The sequence below is a fragment of the Triturus cristatus genome, chromosome 4_1 (assembly GCF_964204655.1).
Source record: "Triturus cristatus chromosome 4_1, aTriCri1.1, whole genome shotgun sequence".
NCBI classification, from domain to species: Eukaryota; Metazoa; Chordata; class Amphibia; order Caudata; family Salamandridae; genus Triturus; species Triturus cristatus.
The window spans coordinates 750,114,055-750,138,061 of record NC_140585.1 but is presented as its reverse complement, the minus strand read 5'-3'; the positions used below and the strand labels follow the sequence as shown (position 1 = coordinate 750,138,061).

Below are 24,007 nucleotides of genomic sequence, written 5' to 3'. Positions count from 1 at the left end.
CTTTCATTGGGCATTAACATGGCAAATCGGGTACCCTCCACAGAACACTCATGGACCTGTGCAGGGTTAGAATAGGGACTGCCATGCTCGTCTTAAAAACCTGAAGGAAAACTGGACCTGCTTGTCTTGAACCCATGACCCCATAAGTAACTTCAAGGCTGACCTGTTTGAGCTACAGAAAAACAACAAGCTTCCAGAGGCCTCTCTCCCGGCAACTGCCAAGGTGATCAGTTCCAATTACACCTGCCCTGCATTGCTAGAGTGAGTCTTAACTCCCCAAGTTGTGACACTCAGGTTCTGGACCATTGGCTGGTGTTTGAGTGTACCCCTTCTGGCCAAACTGCCAAATTTTCCTCCAGAGAATGGTCTGGAGACTGGGACCGCAGTGGACACTGAATCGCCATTCAGATTCAACTTACTGATTTGCCCTGCTGAAGGTGATCTGACTTCCAGAAAAGTTTCTAAGTCTAAGCCAACAGAGCTTAATTGGGACAGACGACAAGCAGCATACCATAAACGTCGAACCCTCCCCAGGCATAGAGTTCGGATTTCACCCACTTAGACCTTTTCTGCCTTTGTCAACAACCACACCAAACCCTGGTCTTCAGCAACCCACTATCACAAGCCCCACTCTAGATCCAGTTTGCCCCACTGACAACTCGTTGACTACCACTTTTTCTCCATAAAAGTTTCTAAGTCAAAAGGTAAACTTTCCTCTGGGGTGAACCTGATCCATGTATACAACCTGCGCTTCAGTACAGTCGCTCTTAATTTTTTACCTTGGTTTGGGATTTTTCTTGTGTTGTGTTTTCACTATTTTACTGATTGAGTACTGCACAAAAACATGAAATATTGTCTCTAATTTAAGCCATGCTGCTTTGTGTCAAGCTAGCAGAGGGTTAAGCACAGGTTCAATACGTGACTTTTCATGTTCAACCGGGCAAGGATTGTGATTATTATTTGAGGTGGGCTCTCACCCCAACTAATATTCCAATTTCTTATGGTGATGGTTTGACGTGTGTTGAGTGAAAACCACCTGAACATTTTGCTGAGGAATTTGCGGGAGTGGAAGCGGGAGAAGGTAATCGGTTTACCTGAATGGATATCAAGGTGTTGTCGATCACCATCTCTGTGTTAATGGCTTAGCTCGATGGAGTGCATTGGGTCTTAATTCTGAGGGACACCAGCCTGAGGACCAGAGCAAGGTATTTTTACGAAAGAGTACTGCCTCAGCCTTGCTGCAGCTGAGCTTCAGGCAGTAGGTCTTTATCCTATGGGCAACTTCTGACACGCATTTAATGAATTATTTTGGATGTTGAAGGTATCCAAGAAGAGGTAGAGGATGAGTTGTGTGTCATCAGTGTATGAAATGAGGCTGATTCCATGGGCTCAGAGGATGCTGGAGAGCGGGGTCATGTAAACATTGAAGAGAATGGGGCTGACAGATGAACCTTATGGGACTCTACAGATCAGGTTTGAGGATGAGGAGGTGTAGGTGGCAAGTTTCACGTACTCAAGTGTCATGAAGGCGTTGGATGAGGGTTGGGTGAGAGACGGTGTCAAAGGCTGAGGAGAGAGTAAGAAGGATGGGAGCCACGGTGTAGATGTTGTCCATGATGTCAATGTCACTGTGGAAGCATTTCTGGAGCGCAAACTGTTACTCCAAGGAGTGTCGTGGCGCTAATGCAGAAGTTGGCTAGCAAGGGTATATAGAAACCAATATCAGTTTTTGGGCAAAAGCCATGTTTTTATCTTTTTTCCGGAATAAAACAGTAGCTTTAATGCGTCTAAGTTCCAGAGGAAGTTTATTCCATAGAGAGGGACCTTGGAAGGAAAAGGATTTGCTCCATGTCCTTGCTTTATTGAGCTGCTGAATTTTGGCTTGACAAAGATTTGCTGAGCACAAATTTCAAATTTCTGGCAGGAGTGTAGAACCTGAATAGTGCTCCTAAGTAATCTGGGCCTGTCCCATGTAAAGCTTTATGGATGAGTAGGATCTTGAAAGTGATCCTCTTCCTGATCGGAAGCCAATGCAGGTTACTAAGAAGTCGAGATACATGAGTATTCCGAGGCAGGCAGATTATTGTTTGAGAGGCTGTGTTCTGAACCATCTGTAGCCTATAGATCGGATAGTCAGGAAGGCCTAGATACAGTGAAATGATGAGGCAGATGTCATTGTTGGTAGTGAAGATAACAGTCTCAGTGCTGTGATTAGGCTTCAATCTGGATTTGGATGGGGGAAGGAGGTGGTTGCCGTTGCAGCAGTCAACTAGTCATTTGTTGATGTTTTCTCCAAGGACTTTCGCCAGGTAGGTTAGCAGGGAGATGGGTCTGTAGTTCGCCGGGGTCTCGAGATCGGCTCAAGAGTTTTCAGTAGCGGTAGGATGGTGGTGTGTTTCCAGGTGTCCAGGAAGGTGGTAGTGGTGAGAAAGTCATTGAGAATCAGCGTGAGGACAGTTCAGATGGGCTTGAGTCCTTTGGTAAGGGTAAAGTGTGGTAAGAGTCTGAGAGTGCTCCCAAGTGGATAGAGTGCTTGGTGGCTACATGTTTCTAGGGGGTTGAGAGTTGGCTAGCAGGTCAGGGTAGTTTCTGGTGTGTACTCCTGGGTATGTTGTTGGAGGACTGCAAGGGAGGGAGGGCCAGGTTTGAGTTCAACGTTGTTGTATATGGTGCTGATCTTGTTGCTGAAGAAGTGAGCTGTGAGCAGAGTTTTGTGAGGGGATGATGGTTGTGGAGCTGAATTATTTCACTGTGAAGAAGATTTCTTTTGAGTTGTTGTCAATTTAGTCAGCCAAGGCTGAGCGCTTGTTAGATTTGAGTTGCTGGAGGCAGCGCCGGAGGACTCATTTTTAGGTTTGTCTGTCATTGTGCTCGTACGTGAGTCTTCATCGGCCCTTCAGCTGTTTGCAATGACATTTGAATTGCAGCTTTTTAGTGTACCAACTTGCTTGTGGTCTGGTCCGCGAAGTGGTGGTGGGTTTGAGCAGGGCCAGGGTGTCCACAGAGAGGGTGATTCAGTTGTTGAAGCTGGCGATGATCGGGAGAGGTCGTCTTCACATAATACCAAAAGTACTATTCCAAAAGCAGTGTTGTAAACTGACATGTAAGGAGTATGTCCCGGCATACGATAACTCCTCATGGCCATAACAATAAATCGAGTAAATTTGTCCACAGTATCAACACTTTTGCAACTTGGTGTAATTTTCTCACAGAAAGAAAACATTTTTAAATTGTTATTTTCAGTTCAAAATAATATTAGCTGTCTGCCCACACAGTTATACATACTCTTCCACATTCACTCACTCCCTCTCATTCACATTTCCGCCTTTTAAAAGTGATGGCAGGATGAGTATTAAGGTTAAGTTAGTCCAAACTAGGGTGGCACAGTGAGCACATGACAGAGGTAACCGAGTTTCTTGACGAACAATGCCCACTCATATTCGGAGAGAAGGTGCATTATCGCATTAGACCGGAGGGGCTGGTGCTCATTAAAATGGGTTTTCAGACAGCAAAACACAATTTAGTGCAATACACTTTAGAGACGAAACACAGCAGGTGCTTGGTGCATTATATACTTACAGTTATTTTTTCTTCCTGCTCCTCCGCCTTTTGTACATCCATTTCCCACTGCTGAAATAAAGTCAGGAATTGTTGGGAATATTCAGTGTTCAGTTTCTGCCTGTAAAGTATTACAAGGTCAATATTTAAAGGTAAATGATAAATATGATAATGCAGTACATATATATATAAAGAAAATAATCAAAGCTTTTAACTTGATTCTTCTAAAAAATTTAAGTGGATAAACATCTCAGAAAAAATATTTTTTTTATTGAGTAAAAATAGTTATTTGCATATGGTAAAACATAATTGCATACGCTAAAACTGACTAAAAAGACTGTGCATTTTTCGAGATAAATTTTGTATTGCTAAATATTTTCTAAAAGATGGAACCTAAACTTCCCTCAGAAATCTCTGGCTTGCCTTTTGCTATTATCATTTGAGTATTTTGGCGCAATAGAATGCTTTTATAGGTGCAAAGCAAGATGCATTATTGGGCAGGACGCATCACAGAAATGTATTTGCAAGCGTCTGCAATGCGACCTGGCCAATTCTTTACACTTCGCTGGCTGTGTCAATCCGCCAGAGTGCAAAGACTCTTGTTGCATTGAATCAAAAAATAATTTCTGCCTCATCAAAATTGAAGAGGCAGGATTTAATCTGCTAATCTTTGAGACTAGATGCTAGTGCAGGGAACAGCAAACAACCATCTGTGCAGTCACCAAGTTCCATCATTGAAAGAGCTTTGGAGGCCATGTACTGGCCCATGGGATACCCACAGCTGTGTTTCGATGCAGAACCTGCCCCTTAAGGACAGATTTAATTTAAAAAATAGTCCAGATTAACAATGGTATGGAGCAAACCTTCAATGTTTTGAGACTATTGCAGCTGCCTCACAGCACTGATAGCCAAGGAGGGGGAGCGCCTATTGACAGAACTGCTAAATAAAAGTTTCAAATACAGTTGAGACTTGTGGGGTCATTTTAAATGCAATGCAATTTGCTTTTTTATCCTTGCAAACTCTGACACTTTTCAGTGCACGTTTTGCGAGGGAGAAAAACATTGAATACCAATGTCCCCAATAACTTATTTAATGTTATTTCTCATTACATTTTGTAGGTTCATAAATTATCTTTCTTTTTTATGGAGTCAAGTTATTTACTTATATCAACGCCCGTACAGAAATTCATCTGTATGGCAACCGTAGTTGGGTTCACCTTACAGAAAGTGAGGAACTACTCCCACGGTAGCGAGAGAGCTGCTTAGTTCTGAAGAAAGGAAGGCGGACATCTGTATACTGAAAGAATCCCCCTCTGCATGATGAAAGGACTGTGAAAGGATTGACTCCCTCTTTGTCCCTAATCCCTGTACGAGAACACCTTCTCTGAGAGATAAGGAAGACAGCCTTTTAGTAATCTCACTTGAACCCGTGGTCGGAGGTCCAAGAAGCATTTCAAGGAAGAAGTTCTGGGGAAGGAATCCCTGCAACTGAAACCCTGGGCTGGAGTTTGCAAAACCAGTTTGGGAACCTGGGGGTATATGTATGAAACCAAATTTTAGTCGCAAACGCTGCGAATCGCAAAAAACAGCGTTTGCGATTAAAATTTCGCTATTTCATATGTATGACACACATTTCCAGTGCAAAATAAGAAATCGCTAAATTTGCGATTTCTTAGGCTGCGAAACTCCAAAATTGTGAATAACCGTGCAAATTCCTAATTTGCGATATTCTCAATTAGCGAAATTCGCAAAAAGGATATCGCAAACTAAGAAATCGCAAGCACATGTATTAAAAAATCGCTAAATGCGAAATAACGAAATTCGCAAAATAAGAAATCGCAATTAACACCAAGTGCATGCAGGTGGTAAACAGGTGCAAGGTACTTAAACCACCCCACAATGCAACAGAACCTTCCACAATGGCAGCACTGTTTGTGATAGCCAGGAGGCTGCGTATTCGGGCTCTTGCACAGAGGAGAATGAGACAGGAACGTATATTCACGCTGCGCATCACTCTGTTCCAGCACACTGAAGAGGACATCCATGACAAGTACAGGCTGCACCCACAGACCATATTGGACCTGATTGAGGAGCTGAAACCCTATTTGGAACACCCTACACGCAGGACACAATTCCCACACATGTGCAGGTCCTGTGCTCCCTGCACCTCCTGGCGTCAGGGAGTTTTCAAGGGTTCATAGCGGAGGTTGGCGGGGTGTCACAGAGTGCCCTTTCGCGCTGTTTCCATGCCTTTCTAGATGCAATGCTACAGAAGCTATCACATCACATATACTTCCCCACCACCCAACAGGCATTACAGCAAACAAAACTTGACTTCTACCAGATTGCACGTTTCCCCCACGTCATTGGCTGCATCGATGGGACCCATGTGGCCATCACACTCCCATCAGCAACTGAATATGTCTACAGAAACCGTAAATGCTACCATTCCCTGAATATACAGATTGTGTGCATCGCAAAGTATATCATCAATGATATTGTACCGAAATACCTTGGCAGTACACATGACTCTCATCTTCAGACACAGTGGAATACACAGACGTCTGAGTGCTGGAGAGTTCGGGGAGGGATACCTGCTAGGTAAATACATGGCACACATCCATACATCCACTACATCACCGGATGGTGGGGACATTGACTTACCTATTGTGTCTATCCCTGCAGGTGACAGTGCCTATGCAGTGCGGGACTTTATCCTGACCCCGTATCTGGATCCACCCAATGCAAGTGAGAGGAGATACAACAGGGCACACAGATCTACACGTTGTGTCATTGAGCGTACGTTTGGAATCCTAAAGAGCCGGTTCCGGTGCCTGCATAAAAGTGGAGGTGCACTGCAATACAGCCCTGAGAACTGCTGTAAAATCGTGGCAAACTGTGCAATGCTCCATAACATGGCTATGAGGAAAGGCACCACAATTGATGTGACCAATACAGACACATCGGATGACGATTGCCCTGCTCCCCCTGGCAGACCAGCATCAGGAGTCGGGGCAGCTGCTGGACGCCAGAGACGGACTGAGATCACACAAAACTACTTCTAGGTGAGTAATGATGACATGAGACAAAAAATGATTCTAATGTGTGCTGTGTTTATTCACACTTCACAATCATTAATTGTTGCTGTACCCAGCACATGTTATGCACACAGTGCAGGCACGGCACAAGTAAGTGTGCAATATGCATTGTTGGGTTACATCACCCATTGCTGCTAAATTGTCACTGAACAGTTCACCTCCTTCGGTGACTCATTGGTGCTGTTTGGGTTCCAGGCTGAGTGCCCTCCGTGGTGTTGCTAGGTCCTGCACCCTGTCTGGAACTGTGCCTTCTTGCCCCAGGCAATGTAGGTGTGATGGTACTCCTACTTGAGGTTTCCTCACTCTCGCCAGAGACCATGAGAGCAGTGCCACCTGAGTTGGCCGTCTGCATTTGCTCCACTGCACTGGTGACCTGTTCTAGCCCTCTTGCTATGTCCTGACAGCAGTGCGACATTTCCAACTGCATGGTAATGCTGCGACGTGTCAGATTGCTGTTGGTGGTGCAGAGGCGGTTCACAGCCTTAGTATAATTGTGCAGTCGTGCATTGGCATGTCGGGCAGCCCTGTCACTGGCGTCTTGGTTGTGCCTCAGGGTGTCACAGAGGTCACGTATGGCACCTGCCATGGCCATGATGCCCTCCCCCATGTTGCGCTGATTTTTGTTCAGACTGCATAGCTACCTATTGATTGAGCGCAATGATTTACATTGCAGGCGCTGTACCTGCAGCATGCTATGTTCCAGGCCTGAAAATATTGTGTTGTCCGCATCAGTGGCAGTGCTGCTCCTGGGCCTTGACCTGCGTCTTTCCTGTGGTGGAATGCTCAGCCTTGGTGTTTCCTGACTCGGCATGTGTGACACACCCTGACTCTCCTCTCTTCTGTCACTGTCCTCCCCTGTGGCCTGTATGTCATCCTCAAATGGAGGCAGTGGGGGCACATGTCTGCGCTTCCTGCGCATGATTGTTGTGTGCACCGTATCATCACTTGAGTCGCCATCGTCATGCTGCTCCTCAGGATGTTCATGCTCAGCTCCCTCTGCACTGTCATCACGTGCCCTGGATTGTGCTGTGGATGTAAAGGGGACTACATGAGTTTGTGTCTTTGTCTGCAATTTGCACTCAATAAAGTTTCTACAGTTTGTCTCGGCTAACTTCTGCAATTGTATTATTCCCTTATCCCCGACCCACATGTTGCATTAGATTTCCTGTGTCTCATGGACACCCAGTCATACATATTACTACAAGTTCCATGATGCATTGCTGGGTGTGCTGTAAGACTTGGACTGGAATAACATTTGTTGTGTATATTTAGCGCATTTGGGGAAGTGTGCATGGGATGGGGATCAGTGCAGATTTATTTGGCATGCATCTTACCTTGGCTGCTGGATGCAGGGTCGGAGCTGTCAATGTCAGCCACACCACCGACGCTCTCAGGCAGGAGGGTGGACTCCACAAGCTCCTCGTGGGGTGTTGGCTGTGCTGCTGTGGATGGTCCTCCCCCGGTCTTGTTTGCATCCTTTAGTCTGGCTGCCACCCTCTCCTTCGACCTTTGCCGCATATCGTACCATCGCTTGCGCAATTCCTCGACAGTGCGATTTGTTACACCCACAGCATTCACTTTCTGTTGTATCTCCAGCCAGATCTTTCGTTTTCTTGCTTCTGGAACTCGCAGTGCCTTTTTCCCGAAGAGGAGCTCATGGCTGCAAACCATCTCCTCTATGAGAACCTCCTGCTCCTTGTCAGAGAACTTGTGCTTCCTCTTTCTCTTCTCTGCCTCCTTGCCCTCATGTTGCTTGTGGGACTCCATTGGGGTTTGTTCTCTCCTGGGATGCCTCCTCACACTCTCCAAACAGCCTCTGGGTGTGGCTCAGGGAAGCAGGTGCAGGTAATCACTCCCACTTCCTGGTTGTGATGTCATCAGGCTGCACCTGTATGGCAGATTCCCGTTTTTGCAATTTCTTAATTTGCGAATTTCGCAATTAAGCAATTGCAAATGATGTTTCTGAGACTTTTTTGCGATTATTAAGAAATCGCTAAACACTAGCGATTTTTTTTTTTTACATCCCGATTTGGGAATCTCAAACTGCTAATCGCAAAATATCGCAATTTGAGATTCGCAAAACGGGAGTTTCATACATATGCCCCCTGGACATTAATTCATCAGCAATCTCTCAACAAGAACATTGCTGCTAGCTAAGGAAAGATGTCAAATTAATTTAGTCATTATTTTGTGTCATAATTTTAATTTTTCCAAGAAGAGTGGCCAAGAAGGAAAATAGTCTGTTTTTTTCACCATCCAATATTATTATAATAAGGCACACATGTCGCTGTTACATATACAAAGAAAAAAGCCAAAAGTGTTTGCTTCCTCCTTGGGGCTATAATCAAACATCTACTAAATGTGTGGCCGCAAATAAATTAACACCATCATAACACCTACGATCATCTAATTTAAAGAAACACTTGCTTGAATAAATGATAAGCCACTCAAGGATAATATATTTAGAGCATTCTAATATACTTGCTGCATCTCATAGTGACATATGTAGCTTGAATAAACACGCTTTCTAGAACACATCTGATAATCCAACTCAGCAATTATACACTCGCCAAGTGTCTAGCACATCCTAAAGTATATAGCACATCACATAGTAACACACCCTGTAACTTTTAAAATAGAGAGGGCCTCATTTATGAAAAGCGACGCATCGCTGCGTGAAAGCAGCGATGCGTCACTTGTCATTACGCCCTCTCTGCGACATGATGGATGCGTCATATTTACTGTATGACACATCCTATTGCAAGGAGTAACAGATACGTCAGTATTTCTGACGTATCTATAGGCGCAAAAGTGACGCATTGCTGGAGTGTGTCACAAAAGTGACGCAACTCCAGCAATGTGTCCTTTCACATGGGGCAAGCCCCATGTGAAAGGGCCTGCGTCAGTCTTACGCCTGCTGTGAGGCAGGCGTAAGATATTGACGCATTTGCACCCTAGAAGTGGCGCAGTGAAATCTCGTAGATTTCACTGCGTCACTTCTACGAGGCTTACTTACCTGGGAACACCCACCCTGCATACATTGTACCTGGCACAGGTATAATGTAGCGCAGGGGTTTACAAAGTGACGCATCTGCTTACATGCGTCACTTTGTAAATAGGGCGCAACAGGAGGCATGTTTAACGCTGCCGATGCGTCACAAAAAGTGACGCAACAGAAGTACAAAACTGTCGCAAGGCCTCATAAATAAGGCCCAGAATCTTTATTTACACATAACACCAAAGTTTGTCACTAATTTATAAAGGCAGCTATATGTTACACATCGCACACACAGTACTATTCATTACGTTATTGGTGCTTAATAACCCTGAGGCTGGGACACCCATAGCCCAATCTACATACGGTAAAATAAAGATTCTAGTAGGATGCACACTCTACACATCAAAAATCAGAGATTCTTCCTCAGTATTCCTCCAATAATAGAATAAATGGGTTCGAATGGATTCAATGTTTTGCATTGTTGATGTTTTATGTTGTATTTTGACGACTGTCTAATTGTGCTGCATGTATGTGTCATTCACGTTCCCTGATGAAGTTCCTGTAAGGAATGAAACGTGGTGGTATGCTGAACTCTGTCTTAAAATATTGAATTTATTAAAATAAGAATTCAATTATTGGAGGAAGATCTTGGTGTATTTTGTGAATCCAATGAGAATGGATTGATTACCTAATACAGAGGACTTGGCCTTGATTTTTGATGTTTAGAATTCTTCACCCTCCTGGAATCTTTGAAAAACACCAAGGTCTGTCACTTACAGGTTTCACTGAGAAATTATGTCACTTTCGCCTTAACTGATAAATCATCTTTCAGTCATCAACTTAGCAGTCAGTACGCTGGATTGTACACAACAAACAACAGCTGGAAGTCTTAAATACAATGTCATATTACAAAGAGACCAAAAGTCATTTTCTATCGTCCTCATTATGCAGGATGATATCTGGCATCTGGATCGGGAAGGAGATCGAGCCAAAAAAGCCATGAATGGTCTACCAGTACCCCTACCAAGAAGAATCAACCTACTCTTCCCTGTATCTCTGCTCCTCAAGTATTTATTGGGCTTCCCTCATGGACCTTTGCAGTTTTGCTTTGGTCATAGGTATAGGTATAGGCTGCACTTTAAAAGGCACCGGAATCAACGCCAAGAATCACCTGGTTGGAGTAAGTCACCCAGAGGTGGCAATAGCGCCAGAGCAATGTCAACTAGTGAAGGATTCAGCCTAGGCAGTGATGTCGGAGGAGTTCCAACAGCTTTTGAGGGGACCAATGATGTCAGGAAAGACCCACCAGCAGTACCCTCAACAGAGCCCCAAAATGGCACAGTGGCCAGGAGATGGCACACATATAAATAGTTCCTTCATGTATGAAAAAAGTTGCATTGGCTCCCAGTGCCTGAAACTCAGGGTAAGCCTGAAGCGGTGTGAGTACTGCTACAGCAGCGCCAGACCAGGACTCCATCGGTAGAGGGTCGTCATTCGCCCCATGAGAGCGCATTGTCCTACTTGTAAAAAAGTAGACTCTTGGGAAAAACAGGAGGTTCACAACCCCTCTCACCTCCGAAGCTTCTGTTTCTTCCACAGCTCTTGCTGTGTGCACCTAATAGTTGCTAGCATATGCACACAAGAGATGTGAAAGTGGGCAGCAGTCAGCCCCACCTCTCCCTCTAATAAACTGTTTTTCTTCATGTGGAAGAACTGAAGGAGACAGGAGCTGAGCAGGATTCCTCCCTCCCTCCATCCAAGGCTCCAGTGTCTGCAACAGGAGGAGGGAGGGGGGAAACCCCTCTGCCACCTTCTACAGCCTCTAGTTCTCTCATTCCCCTGCACAATTCACATACCCTGTGGAGAGGCAGGGGAGGAGGAGGTCAGAGGGTGCCGGTTAGGACACTGGAAAGTTCACAAGTTCACTACCAATGTTTGTAGCCTGCTGTTGTTCTATTGTCTTCAGTGGAGCTGTCAACTTTCCAATGTTCTAATAAGTTGGTAAATAATCACAAACCTGATTGTCTGTGGGCACTCACCAACCACTTGCACGCAAATGCAGTTCTCCAGCTTTGGTAACTTTAACATATTCACATGCCTGAATCATTCCCTGTCGTCAGGTTGAGATTCCCAGCCTGACGACAGGGGATGGTTGAAGCATATGTGTGTTTTTTCCCCAAAAAATTCATTTTTTTATTTTTACATAGTTTTATATAGCGCAAACTTGACCCGAATCGGGTATCAGAGCGCTTTACATAGCACCAGTTGCATTACATGAGGGCACACATTAATTTTTGTTAGGCACAGGGAGATTAAGTGATTTGCCCAGAATCACAGGATATTCAGCGTCATTGCGAGACTTTAACCCAGTTCCCCAGATTTGAGGTTGACCGCCCTAGCCGTTAGGCCAACTCCTCTCCCCATATATTTGTATATATGAAAGATGCAATGCTGGAGAAGAAATTAGTTACTTACATGTAACACCAGTTCTCCAGATTTGGTATCTTTCATATGTTCACATGCTAGAATCATTCCCTGTTGTCGGACTGGGAATCTCCGTTATTCTTAAGTACTAGTAAACAGTGGTAAAATGGCTATAGGCCTCAACACCAGTGCTTGAACACAAGTTGGTCGCACACTGCTCGTCACACCAGCAAGTTGCCCCAAAGGACTGTGGTGAATGTTGTGGCGACGGCGGGTACGCCTATGCCACGATGTGTAAAAAGAAAACAGTATGTGTTGCATTTAGCCATCCCTGGACACGTGTTTCGAGGTAGTTGCCTCTCGTCAGCAGGGAGCAGGACAGTGTAACGGGGTGCCGAGTGGACTGCCAAAATGTAATTAAAACAGGTCAAATACCTCTCATGGCGCGCAGGTGCAGAACCAGGGCTCGTCAGCCCGTTAGCTCACGGGAGCCGTAATAATTTGAACACAAGTTGGTCGCACACTGCTCGTCACACCAGCAAGTTGCCCCAAAGTTCTGTGGTGAATGTAGTGGCGACGGCGGGTACGCCTATGCCACGATGTGTAAAAAGAAAACAGTATGTGTTGCATTTAGCCATCCCTGGACACGTGTTTCGAGGTAGTTGCCTCTCGTCAGCATTCACCACAGTCCTTTGGGGCAACTTGCTGGTGTGACGAGCAGTGTGCGACCAACTTGTGTTCAAATTATTACGGCTCCCGTGAGCTAACGGGCTGATGAGCCCTGGTTCTGCACCTGCGCGCCATGAGAGGTATTTGACCTGTTTTAATTACATTTTGGCAGTCCACTCGGCACCCCGTTACACTGTCCTGCTCCCTGCTGACGAGAGGCAACTACCTCGAAACACGTGTCCAGGGATGGCTAAATGCAACACATACTGTTTTCTTTTTACACATCGTGGCATAGGCATACCCGCCGTCGCCACTACATTCACCACAGTCCTTTGGGGCAACTTGCTGGTGTGACGAGCAGTGTGCGACCAACTTGTACTCAACACCAGTGCTTGTTTAGTAGCACTTTCACATCATTTAAAACAATCTGAACTTCAACCAATGAGGTGAAAGTGCTAGCCAACCAGCTCAGATTTCAAAGCACAAATCTGAGAGGAGTATAGAATCTTTGAGATTCTGACAGAAAGGAGGGAGGGGAGAATGTAAATATATGAAAGATACCAACGTTGCAAACTAGAGCTGCAGGTAAGTAACTCATTTTTTCTTCAGCACTGGATCTTTAATATACTCGCGTGGCTTGAATCAGAATAGAAAGATGTACATAACAATTATAACCATCATAAGAAAGCAGGAAGCTAGCTCATCTTCACTGAAACAGATTGTGGAGGAATGCCTGTCCCACTGCCGAGTAGGCTCCCGCGTTCACATCCAGGCAGTATTACTTCGTGAACATGTACATGGTCCTCCAGGTAGCCACATGGCAATGTCTTACAGAGGCACACCAGCATACGAATATATTGCCCTGAGTGGATGCTTGACCTTGTTATGGCAAAAGTGGATATGGGCTGACAGTGAACACCTATTACTTATTTTGCGAGGGGTCTTCCTACACTTGGACAGGGAAGGATACAAACAGTTGGCCCAGAAGAGAAGATGTCTTTCATCTTGTCCGTCTAAAACTTGATGCACCTGCGCACATCAATTGAGTGCAATGGCTTTTCAACTGACATAGTGGTACTTAAGGAAAATTGGCGTAGAATGACAAGGTCATGCAGATGGAAGTCAGTACAGACATGGGGAAAAATCTAGGATGGACCCGTAAAATGACTTTGTCTTTAGTAAAGCACAGAAAGGGTTCTTGACTAATGAATACCTGCATCTGCCCTACTCTCCTTGCCAATATAAACACTAGAAGAAGCACTGTCTTCCAAGAGATAAACTTTAGTGTCTTTTGTGGACTAAGGGAGGAAGCATCAGTTGACTCAAGAAAGTGCTGAGTGTCCTTGGCACTCGAGAGCTCAGTACAGGTGGAGAAGCTCTAAAGAGGCCTTCCATAAACTGTTTCATGATCCTTTGAGGAAACATAGAAGATGAGATTTCACCTTTTCTTCTAAATGTAGATATTGCAGCAGATTGACTCGTACTGATGAGTATTTGAGACCATTCTTGGGTAGGTCCAACAAGTACGGAATATCAGGTTGTATATATACATGGAATACTTGACTTTTGTTCAGTTACCATGCTATCAGGCTCAGCGATCTAGGGTTCTGATAGAGTTTCTCTCTCTTGTGCCTAGAAAGGAGCCTTGAGTGCATTCTCAGCTGTACCGCCAGAAGTGCAGATAGTTTTAGGAGTTCGCTGCACCAGTACTGGTGTTACCACGTCGGGGGAATGAGAATCAGGATCAAGTAGTCCGCTTTTGCCTTCCTCAGTACCCTAGGGATCCGTGGAAATGGAGGAGAGGTACATGCAAAGACATTGGACCATTTGATCGAAAAGGTATTGCCCATGATTCCTGCTTGTCAACATCTGCCTGTGTAGCAACAGCATTTCCTGTTGCTCTGAGTGGCGAACAAATCCAGAGTAGAAAGATCCTGCTTTTGAAAGATGTAATCAACTGGTGGAGCTGCCACTCAGGACAGTCTCACAGTTTTCGACTGAGTGTGTCCACCTTATCATTGCGACATCCTGGTAAATATTCCACGGCGATATTGACTTGGTGAGAAATAGCTCAGTCCCATAGCAGATGCACCTCTTCTGAGAGCGTCCAAGACCTCGTCCAGCTTGGCAATGTAAAACATTAATGCTGTATTGTCTACCCTGATGAAGACCTCTTTACCTGTCAGTCTTGGAAGAAAAGCTTGTAGGTCCAGGCTTATGGCCCAAAGCTCCAGGACATTGATTTAGAGTAGCATTTCTGCATATGACACATGCCTCTGATTGCCAGTCCCTGCATGCGAGTTACCCAGCCATTCATGGTAACATCTGTTGTTAACACTACCCTGTCTGATGAAGGAAGGAAAGTGAGGCCTGCATTGAGATTTGCTGGAATATCCACCATAACAGCGCTCGCTTCAACTGTCTTATTACTTGGACTGTGTGGTCCCATGAGCCATCTACTTGTTTCCACGTAATGTCCAGTTCTTGTTGGACAGGTCTCATTTGGAGATTAACCCCTTCGCTGCTAGGCCTTTTCCCCTCCTGTGCTAAGCCTTTTTTGGGCTATTTGGGGTAGTGCGCGCTTAGGCCCCTGTAACTTTTTGACCACATTAGGTATCCACACCAAATTTGCGTCCTTTTCTTCCAACATCATGGGGATTCTAAAGGTACCCAGGGTTTGTGGATTCTCCTAGAGGGTTCCCAGAAATTAGTCAAAATACAGCAAAAGTTTGGTTTTTTTGTGAAAAATGGGAAAAACGGGCTGCAAATGAAAGCTTCTGGGTTTTTCTCTGCAAATGGTATCAAAAAAGGGTTTGTGGGGCTGAAATCACCATTTCTCCAGCTTTTAGGGAATGACAGAATTTTGTCAGAAAACCAACATTTTTTACACAGTTTTGGCATTTTTCTGGGACATACTCTCTTTTTGCTATTTTTTGTGCTTTCAACCTCCTTCCAGTTAATGGTAGAAATGGGTACAAAAACAATAATGGACCCTGGAAAGCTATACATTTTCGAAAAGTAGACAACATTCTGAATTCAGCAAGGGGTCATTTGTGTAGATCCATCAAGGTTTCTTTATAGAAACTAACAGTTAAATATAGGAAAAATCAAAAATTAGTTGAAAAAAGCAGCCTTTTGAGTCAACGTTTTCACCTGTAACTTCTTCTAATTATCACATCTCTTAGAAAGCACTGTACCGTTACATCCACTGGACCTTCCTGGTTGTGGGGATATATAGGACTTGTAGGTTCACCAAGAGCCCAACGAACCCAGAGTAAAAAACTGAGCAGCAATTTGTAATGGTTTTTTTTTTTTGTTCCGGGTCTATAGCAATTATTGTGGGAAAATGTATACATGGAAAAATCGGTATGAAAGACACCTATGTATTTCTGAAATGGGAACAAACTACAGAGTTTAGAAACAGTGCATATTTGCACATTTTCGAAATTGGGAATACTCATACTTTATGACAATTATTGGTCATTTTTCAAAACGACTTTTTTTTTACACAATGTCTTTCATTTGGAAGGGAGAAATGCATCCAAAATCAATAGGTAATAACAGTTGCTTTACAAATCTGAACTACCCTAAGTCTCCCGATAAAAATGGTACCTCACTTGTGTGGGTAGGCATAGTGCCCACGACAGGAAGTGGCTCAAAACCTAAGCTGAACACACCACATTTTCACACTGAAAATTTACACTTTTTTTGCGACGAGTCTAGCTGTAGTTTTTGAACCCTAGCCCTGCCGGCACCTAGGGAAACCTAGCAAACCTATACATTTTTGAAAACTAGATACCCAGGGGAATCCAGGATGGGTTGACTTGACTGCCTCCCACCATGGTCTGTTACCCAGAATCCCTTGCAAACGTAAAAAAATGACAAAAAAAACACATTTTCCCCACATTTCTGGGATGGAAAGTTCTGGAATCTGCGTGGATCCACAAATTTCCACCCACCCCGCGTTCCCCAAAGTCCTACGAGAAAAATGGTACCTCACTTGTGCAGGTCGGCCTAGTGCCCGCGACAGGAAACGGCGCAAAACGCAACGTGGTCACACCTCAATTTTGCAGTGAAAAATGACCCCTTTTTGGCAAAGTGACTAGCTGTAGTTTTTGAACCCTAGCCATGCCAGAACCTAGGGAAACCTAGCAAACCTATACATTTTTGAAAACTAGACACCCAGGGGAATCCAGGATGGGGTGACTTGACTGCCTCCCACCATGGTCTGTTACCCAGAATCCCTTGCAAACGTAAAAAAATGACAAAAAAAACACATTTTGCCCACATATCTGGGATGGAAAGTTCTGGAATCTGCGTGGATCCACAAATTTCCACCCACCCCACGTTCCCCAAAGTCCTACGAGAAAAATGGTACCTCACTTGTGTGGGTCGGCCTAGTGCCCGCGACAGGAAACGGTGCAAAACGCAAGGTGGTCACACCTCAATTTTGCAGTGAAAAATGACCCCTTTTTGGCAAAGTGACTAGCTGTAGTTTTTTAACCCTAGCCCTGCCGGCACCTAGGGAAACTTAGCAAACCTATACATTTTTGAAAAGTAGACACCCAGGGGAATCCAGGATGCGGTGACTTGACTGCCTCCCACTATGGTCTGTTACCCAGAATCCCTTGCAAACGTAAAAAAATTACAAAAAAACACATTTTCCCCACATTTCTGGGATGGAAAGTTCTGGAATCTGCGTGGATCCACAAATTTCCACCCACCCAGCGTTCCCCAAAGTCCTACGAGAAAAATGGTACCTCACTTGTGCGGGTCGGCCTAGTGCCCACGACAAGAAATGGCGCAAAACGCAACGTGGTCACACCTCAATTTTGCAGTGAAAAATGACCCTTTTTTGGCAAAGTGACTAGCTGTAGTTTTTGAACCCTAGCCCTGCCGGCACCTAGGGAAACCTAGCAAACCTATAAATTTTTTAATACTAGACACCCAGGGGAATCCAGGATGGGGTGACTTGACTGCGTCCCACCATGGTCTGTTACCCAGAATCCCCTGCAAACGTAAAAAAATGACAAAAAAAACACATTTTCCCCACATTTCTGGGATGGAAAGATCTGGAATCTGCGTGGATCCACAAATTTCCACCCACCCCGCGTTCCCCAAAGTCCTACGAGAAAAATGGTACCTCACTTGTGCGGGTCGGCCTAGTGCCCGCGACAGGAAACGGCGCAAAACGCAACGTGGTCACACCTCAATTTTGCAGTGAAAAATGACCCTTTTTTGGCAAAGTGACTAGCTGCAGTTTTTGAACCCTAGCCCTGCCGGCACTTAGGGAAACCTAGCAAACCTATACATTTTTGAAAACTAGACACCCAGGGGAATCCAGGATGGGGTGACTTGACTGCCTCCCACCATGGTCTGTTACCCAGAATCCCTTGCAAACGTAAAAAAATGACAAAAATACACATTTTCCCAACATTTCTGGGATGGAAAGTTCTGGAATCTGCATGGATCCACAAATTTCCACCCACCCCGCGTTCCCCAAAGTCCTACGAGAAAAATGGTACCTCACTTGTGCGGGTCGGCCTAGTGCCCACGACAAGAAATGGCGCAAAACGCAACGTGGTCACACCTCAATTTTGCAGTGAAAAATGACCCTTTTTTGGCAAAGTGACTAGCTGTAGTTTTTGAACCCTAGCCCTGCCGGCACCTAGGGAAACCTAGCAAACCTATAAATTTTTGAAAACTAGACACCCAGGGGAATCCAGGATGGGGTGACTTGACTGCCTCCCACCATGGTCTGTTACCCAGAATCCCTTGCAAACGTAAAAAAATGACAAAAAAAACACATTTTCGGGATGGAAAGATCTGGAATCTGCGTGGATCCACAAATTTCCACCCACCCCGCGTTCCCCAAAGTCCTACGAGAAAAATGGTACCTCACTTGTGCGGGTCGGCCTAGTGCCCGCGACAGGAAACGGCGCAAAACGCAACGTGGTCACACCTCAATTTTGCAGTGAAAAATGACCCTTTTTTGGCAAAGTGACTAGCAGTAGTTTTTGAACCCTAGCCCTGCCGGCACTTAGGGAAACCTAGCAAACCTATACATTTTTGAAAACTAGACACCCAGGGGAATCCAGGATGGGGTGACTTGACTGTCTCCCACCATGGTCTGTTACCCAGAATCCCTTGCAAACGTAAAAAAAAGACAAAAAAACACATTTTCCCCACATTTCTGGGATGGAAAGTTCTGGAATCTGCGTGGATCCACAAATTTACACCCACTCCGCGTTCCCCAAAGTCCTACGAGAAAAATGGTACCTCACTTGTGCGGGTCGGCCTAGTGCCCGCGACAGGAAACGGCGCAAAACGCAACGTGGTCACACCTCAATTTTGCAGTGAAAAATGACCCTATTTTGGCAAAGTGACTAGCTGTAGTTTTTGAACCCTAGCCCTGCCGGCACTTAGGGAAACCTAGCAAACCTATACATTTTTGAAAACTAGACACCCAGGGGAATCCAGGATGGGGTGACTTGACTGCCTCCCACCATGGTCTGTTACCCAGAATCCCTTGCAAACATAAAAAAATGACAAAAAAACACATTTTCCCCACATTTCTGGGATGGAAAGTTCTGGAATCTGCGTGGATCCACAAATTTCCACCCACCCCGCGTTCCCCAAAGTCATACGAGAAAAATGGTACCTCACTTGTGCGGGTCCGCCTGGTGCCTGCGACAGGAAACGGCGCAAAACGCAAGGTGGTCACACCTCAATTTTGCAGTGAAAAATGACCCTTTTTTGGCTAAGTGACTAGCTGTGGTTTTTGAACTCTAGCCCTGCCGGCACCTAGGGAAACCTACCAAACCCAGACATTTCTGAAAACTAGACACCCGGCGGCTTCCAAGGAAGTATGGCTTGCGTGGATCCCCCAACGTTTCCTTACCCAGTATTCCCTGCAAACCTCAATTTTTGCTGAAAAAATCACTTTTTTTCACACATTTTGGGGTGGGAAAGTAGTGGCATCACCGGGCTCACACAAATTTACCACCCCCCAGCGTTCCCCCAGGTCTCCCGGTAAAAATGGTGCCTCACTTGTGTGGGAGGCCCAAGTACCCGCGGCAGGCAAGGGCCCAAAACGTAGTGAGGCGACATCAAAATGGCCTATGGCAAAACCACCTGGTTTTGCAAGGGGGGTCACTTTGGTTTTTGGCCCGGTGCTCGGCGGCCATCTAGGGAAACCTACCAAACCCACGCATTTCTGAAAACTAGACACCCGGCGGCTTCCAGGGAGGTATGGCTTGCGTGGATCCCCCAACGTTTCCTTACCCAGAATCCCCTGCAAACCTCAATTTTTGCTCAAAAAATCACTTTTTTTCACACATTTTGGGGTGGGAAAGTAGTGGCATCACCGGGCTCACACAAATTTACCACCACCCAGCGTTCCCCCAGGTCTCCCGGTAAAAATGGTGCCTCACTTGTGTGGGAGGCCCAAGTACCCGCGGCAGGCAAGGGCCCAAAACGTAGTGAGGCGACATCAAAATGGCCTATCGCAAAACCACCTGGTTTTGCAAGGGGGGTCACTTTGGTTTGTGGCCCGGTGCTCGGCGGCCATCTAGGGAAACCTACCAAACCCACGCATTTCTGAAAACTAGACACCCGGCGGCTTCCAGGGAGGTATGGCTTGCGTGGATCCCCCAACGTTTCCTTACCCAGAATCCCCTGCAAACCTCAATTTTTGCTGAAAAAATCACTTTTTTCACACATTTTGGGGTGGGAAAGTAGTGGCATCACCGGGCTCACACAAATTTACCACCACCCAGCGTTCCCCCCCAGGTCTCCCGGTAAAAATGGTGCCTCACTTGTGTGGGAGGCCCAAGTACCCGCGGCAGGCAAGGGCCCAAAACGTAGTGAGGCGACATCAAAATGGCCTATCGCAAAACCACCTGGTTTTGCAAGGGGGGTCTCTTTGGTTTTTGGCCCGGTGCTCGGCGGCCATCTAGGGAAACCTACCAAACCCACGCATTTCTGAAAACTAGACACCCGGCGGCTTCCAGGGATGTATGGCTTGCGTGGATCCCCCAACGTTTCCTTACCCAGAATCCCCTGCAAACCTCAATTTTTGCTCAAAAAATCACTTTTTTCACACATTTTGGGGTGGGAAAGTAGTGGCATCACCGGGCTCACACAAATTTACCACCACCCAGCGTTCCCCCAGGTCTCCCGGTACAAATGGTGCCTCACTTGTGTGGGAGGCCCAAGTACCCGCGGCAGGCAAGGGCCCAAAACGTAGTGAGGCGACATCAAAATGGCCTATGGCAAAACCACCTGGTTTTGCAATGGGGGTCACTTTGGTTTTTGGCCCGGTGCTCGGCGGCCATCTAAGGAAACCTACCAAACCCACGCATTTCTGAAAACTAGACAGCCGGCGGCTTCCAGGGAGGTATGGCTTGCGTGGATCCCCCAACGTTTCCTTACCCAGAATCCCCTGCAAACCTAAATTTTTGCTCAAAAAATCACTTTTTCACACATTTTGGGGTGGGAAAGTAGTGGCATCACCGGGCTCACACAAATTTACCACCACCCAGCGTTCCCCCAGGTCTCCCGGTAAAAATGGTGCCTCACTTGTGTGGGAGGCCCAAGTACCCGCGGCAGGCAAGGGCCCAAAACGTAGTGAGGCAACATCAAAATGGCCTATCGCAAAACCACCTGGTTTTGCAAGGGGGGTCACTTTGGTTTTTGGCCCGGTGCTCGGCGGCCATCTAGGGAAGCCTACCAAACCCACGCATTTCTGAAAACTAGACACCCGGCGGCTTCCAGGGATGTATGGCTTGCGTGGATCCCCCAACGTTTCCTTACCCAGAATCCCCTGCAAACCTCAATTTTTGCTCAAAAAATCACTTTTTTCACACATTTTGGGGTGGGAAAGTAGTGGCATCACCGGGCTCACACAAATTTACCACCACCCAGCGTTCCCCCAGGTCTCCCGGTAAAAATGGTGCCTCACTTGTGTGGGAGGCCCAAGTACCCGCGGCAGGCAAGGGCCCAAAACGTAGTGAGGCGACATCAAAATGGCCTATCGCAAAACCACCTGGTTTTGCAAGGGGGGTCACTTTGGTTTTTGGCCCGGTGCTCGGCGGCCATCTAGGGAAACCTACCAAACCCACGCATTTCTGAACACTAGACACCCGGCGGCTTCCAGGGAGGTATGGCTTGCGTGGATCCCCCAACGTTTACTTACCCAGCATCCCCTGCAAACCTCAATTTTTGCTCAAAAAATCACTTTTTTCACACATTTTGGGGTGGGAAAGTAGTGGCATCACCGGGCTCACACAAATTTACCACCACCGAGCGTTCCCCCAGGTCTCCCGGTAAAAATGGTGCCTCACTTGTGTGGGAGGCCCAAGTACCCGCGGCAGGCAAGGGCCCAAAACGTAGTGATGGGACATTTGGGATAGGCAATGTTGATGTCGCCTCACTACGTTTTGGGCCCTTGCCTGCCGCGGGTACTTGGGCCTCCCATACAAGTGAGGCACCATTTTTACCGGGAGACCTGGGGGAACGCTGGGTGGTGGTAAATTTGTGTGAGCCCGGTGATGCCACTACTTTCCCACCCCAAAATGTGTGAAAAAGGTGATTTTTTCAGCAAAAATTGAGGTTTGCAGGGGATTCTGGGTAAGGAAACGTTGCGGGATCCACGCAAGCCATACCTCCCTGGAAGCCGCCGGGTGTCTAGTTTTCAGAAATGCGTGGTTTTGGTAGGTTTCCCTAGATGGCCGCCCAGCACCGGGCCAAAAACCAAAGTGACCCCCCTTGCAAAACCAGGTGGTTTTGCGATAGGCCATTTTGATGTCGCCTCACTACGTTTTGGGCCCTTGCCTGCCGCGGGTACTTGGGCCTCCCACACAAGTGAGGCACCATTTTTACCGGGAGACCTGGGGGAACGCTGGGTGGTGGTAAATTTGTGTGAGCCCAGTGATGCCACTACTTTCCCACCCCAAAATGTGTGAAAAAAGTGATTTTTTCAGCAAAAATTGAGGTTTGCAGGGGATTCTGGGTAAGGAAACGTTGCGGGATCCACGCAAGCCATACCTCCCTGGAAGCCGCCGGGTGTCTAGTTTTCAGAAATGCATGGGTTTGGTAGGTTTCCCTAGATGGCCGCCGAGCACCGGGCCAAAAACCAAAGTGACCCCCCTTGCAAAACCAGGTGGTTTTGCGATAGGCCATTTTGATGTCGCCTCACTACGTTTTGGGCCCTTGCCTGCCGCGGGTACTTGGGCCTCCCACACAAGTGAGGCACAATTTTTACCGGGAGACCTGGGGGGAACGCTGGGTGGTGGTAAATTTGTGTGAGCCCGGTGATGCCACTACTTTCCCACCCCAAAATGTGTGAAAAAAGTGATTTTTTGAGCAAAAATTGAGGTTTGCAGGGGATTCTGGGTAAGGAAACGTTGGGGGATCCACGCAAGCCATACCTCCCTGGAAGCCGCTGGGTGTCTAGTTTTCAGAAATGCATGGGTTTGGTAGGTTTCCCTAGATGGCCGCCGAGCACCGGGCCAAAAACCAAAGTGACCCCCCTTGCAAAACCAGGTGGTTTTGCGATTGGCCATTTTGATGTCGCCTCACTACGTTTTGGGCCCTTGCCTGCCGCGGGTACTTGGGCCTCCCACACAAGTGAGGCACCATATTTACCGGGAGACCTGGGGGAACGCTGGGTGGTGGTAAATTTGTGTGAGTCCGGTGATGCCACTACTTTCCCACCCCAAAATGTGAAAAAAGTGATTTTTTGAGCAAAAATTGAGGTTTGCAGGGGATTCTGGGTAAGGAAACGTTGGGGGATCCACGCAAGCCATACCTCCCTGTAAGCCGCCGGGTGTCTAGTTTTCAGAAATGCATGGGTTTGGTAGGTTTCCCTAGATGGCCGCCGAGCACCGGGCCAAAAACCAAAGTGACCCCCCTTGCAAAACCAGGTGGTTTTGCCATAGGCCATTTTGATGTCGCCTCACTACGTTTTGGGCCCTTGCCTGCCGCGGGTACTTGGGCCTCCCACACAAGTGAGGCACCATTTTTACCGGGAGACCTGGGGGAACGCTGGGTGGTGGTAAATTTGTGTGAGCCCGGTGATGCGACTACTTTCCCACCCCAAAATGTGTGAAAAAAGTGATTTTTTTGAGCAAAAATTGAGGTTTGCAGGGGATTCTGGGTAAGGAAACGTTGGGGGATCCACGCAAGCCATACCTCCCTGGAAGCCGCCGGGTGTCTAGTTTTCAGAAATGCGTGGGTTTGGTAGGTTTCCCTAGATGGC

General features: G+C 46.6%; 1 protein-coding gene across 9 annotated transcripts in view; it reads right to left on the bottom strand.

Moving 5' to 3' along the window:
• SYCP3 (synaptonemal complex protein 3) overlaps positions 1 to 24,007 on the bottom strand; it is a 920,669-nt gene that overhangs the window by 196,221 nt on the left and 700,441 nt on the right. For all 9 annotated transcript variants that reach the window (XM_085653268.1, XM_085653274.1, XM_085653276.1 and 6 more), the window contains one exon: positions 3,580 to 3,679. In XM_085653268.1, the coding sequence (XP_085509394.1) occupies positions 3,580 to 3,679 (100 nt within the window). The remainder of the gene's footprint in view (positions 1 to 3,579; positions 3,680 to 24,007) is intronic.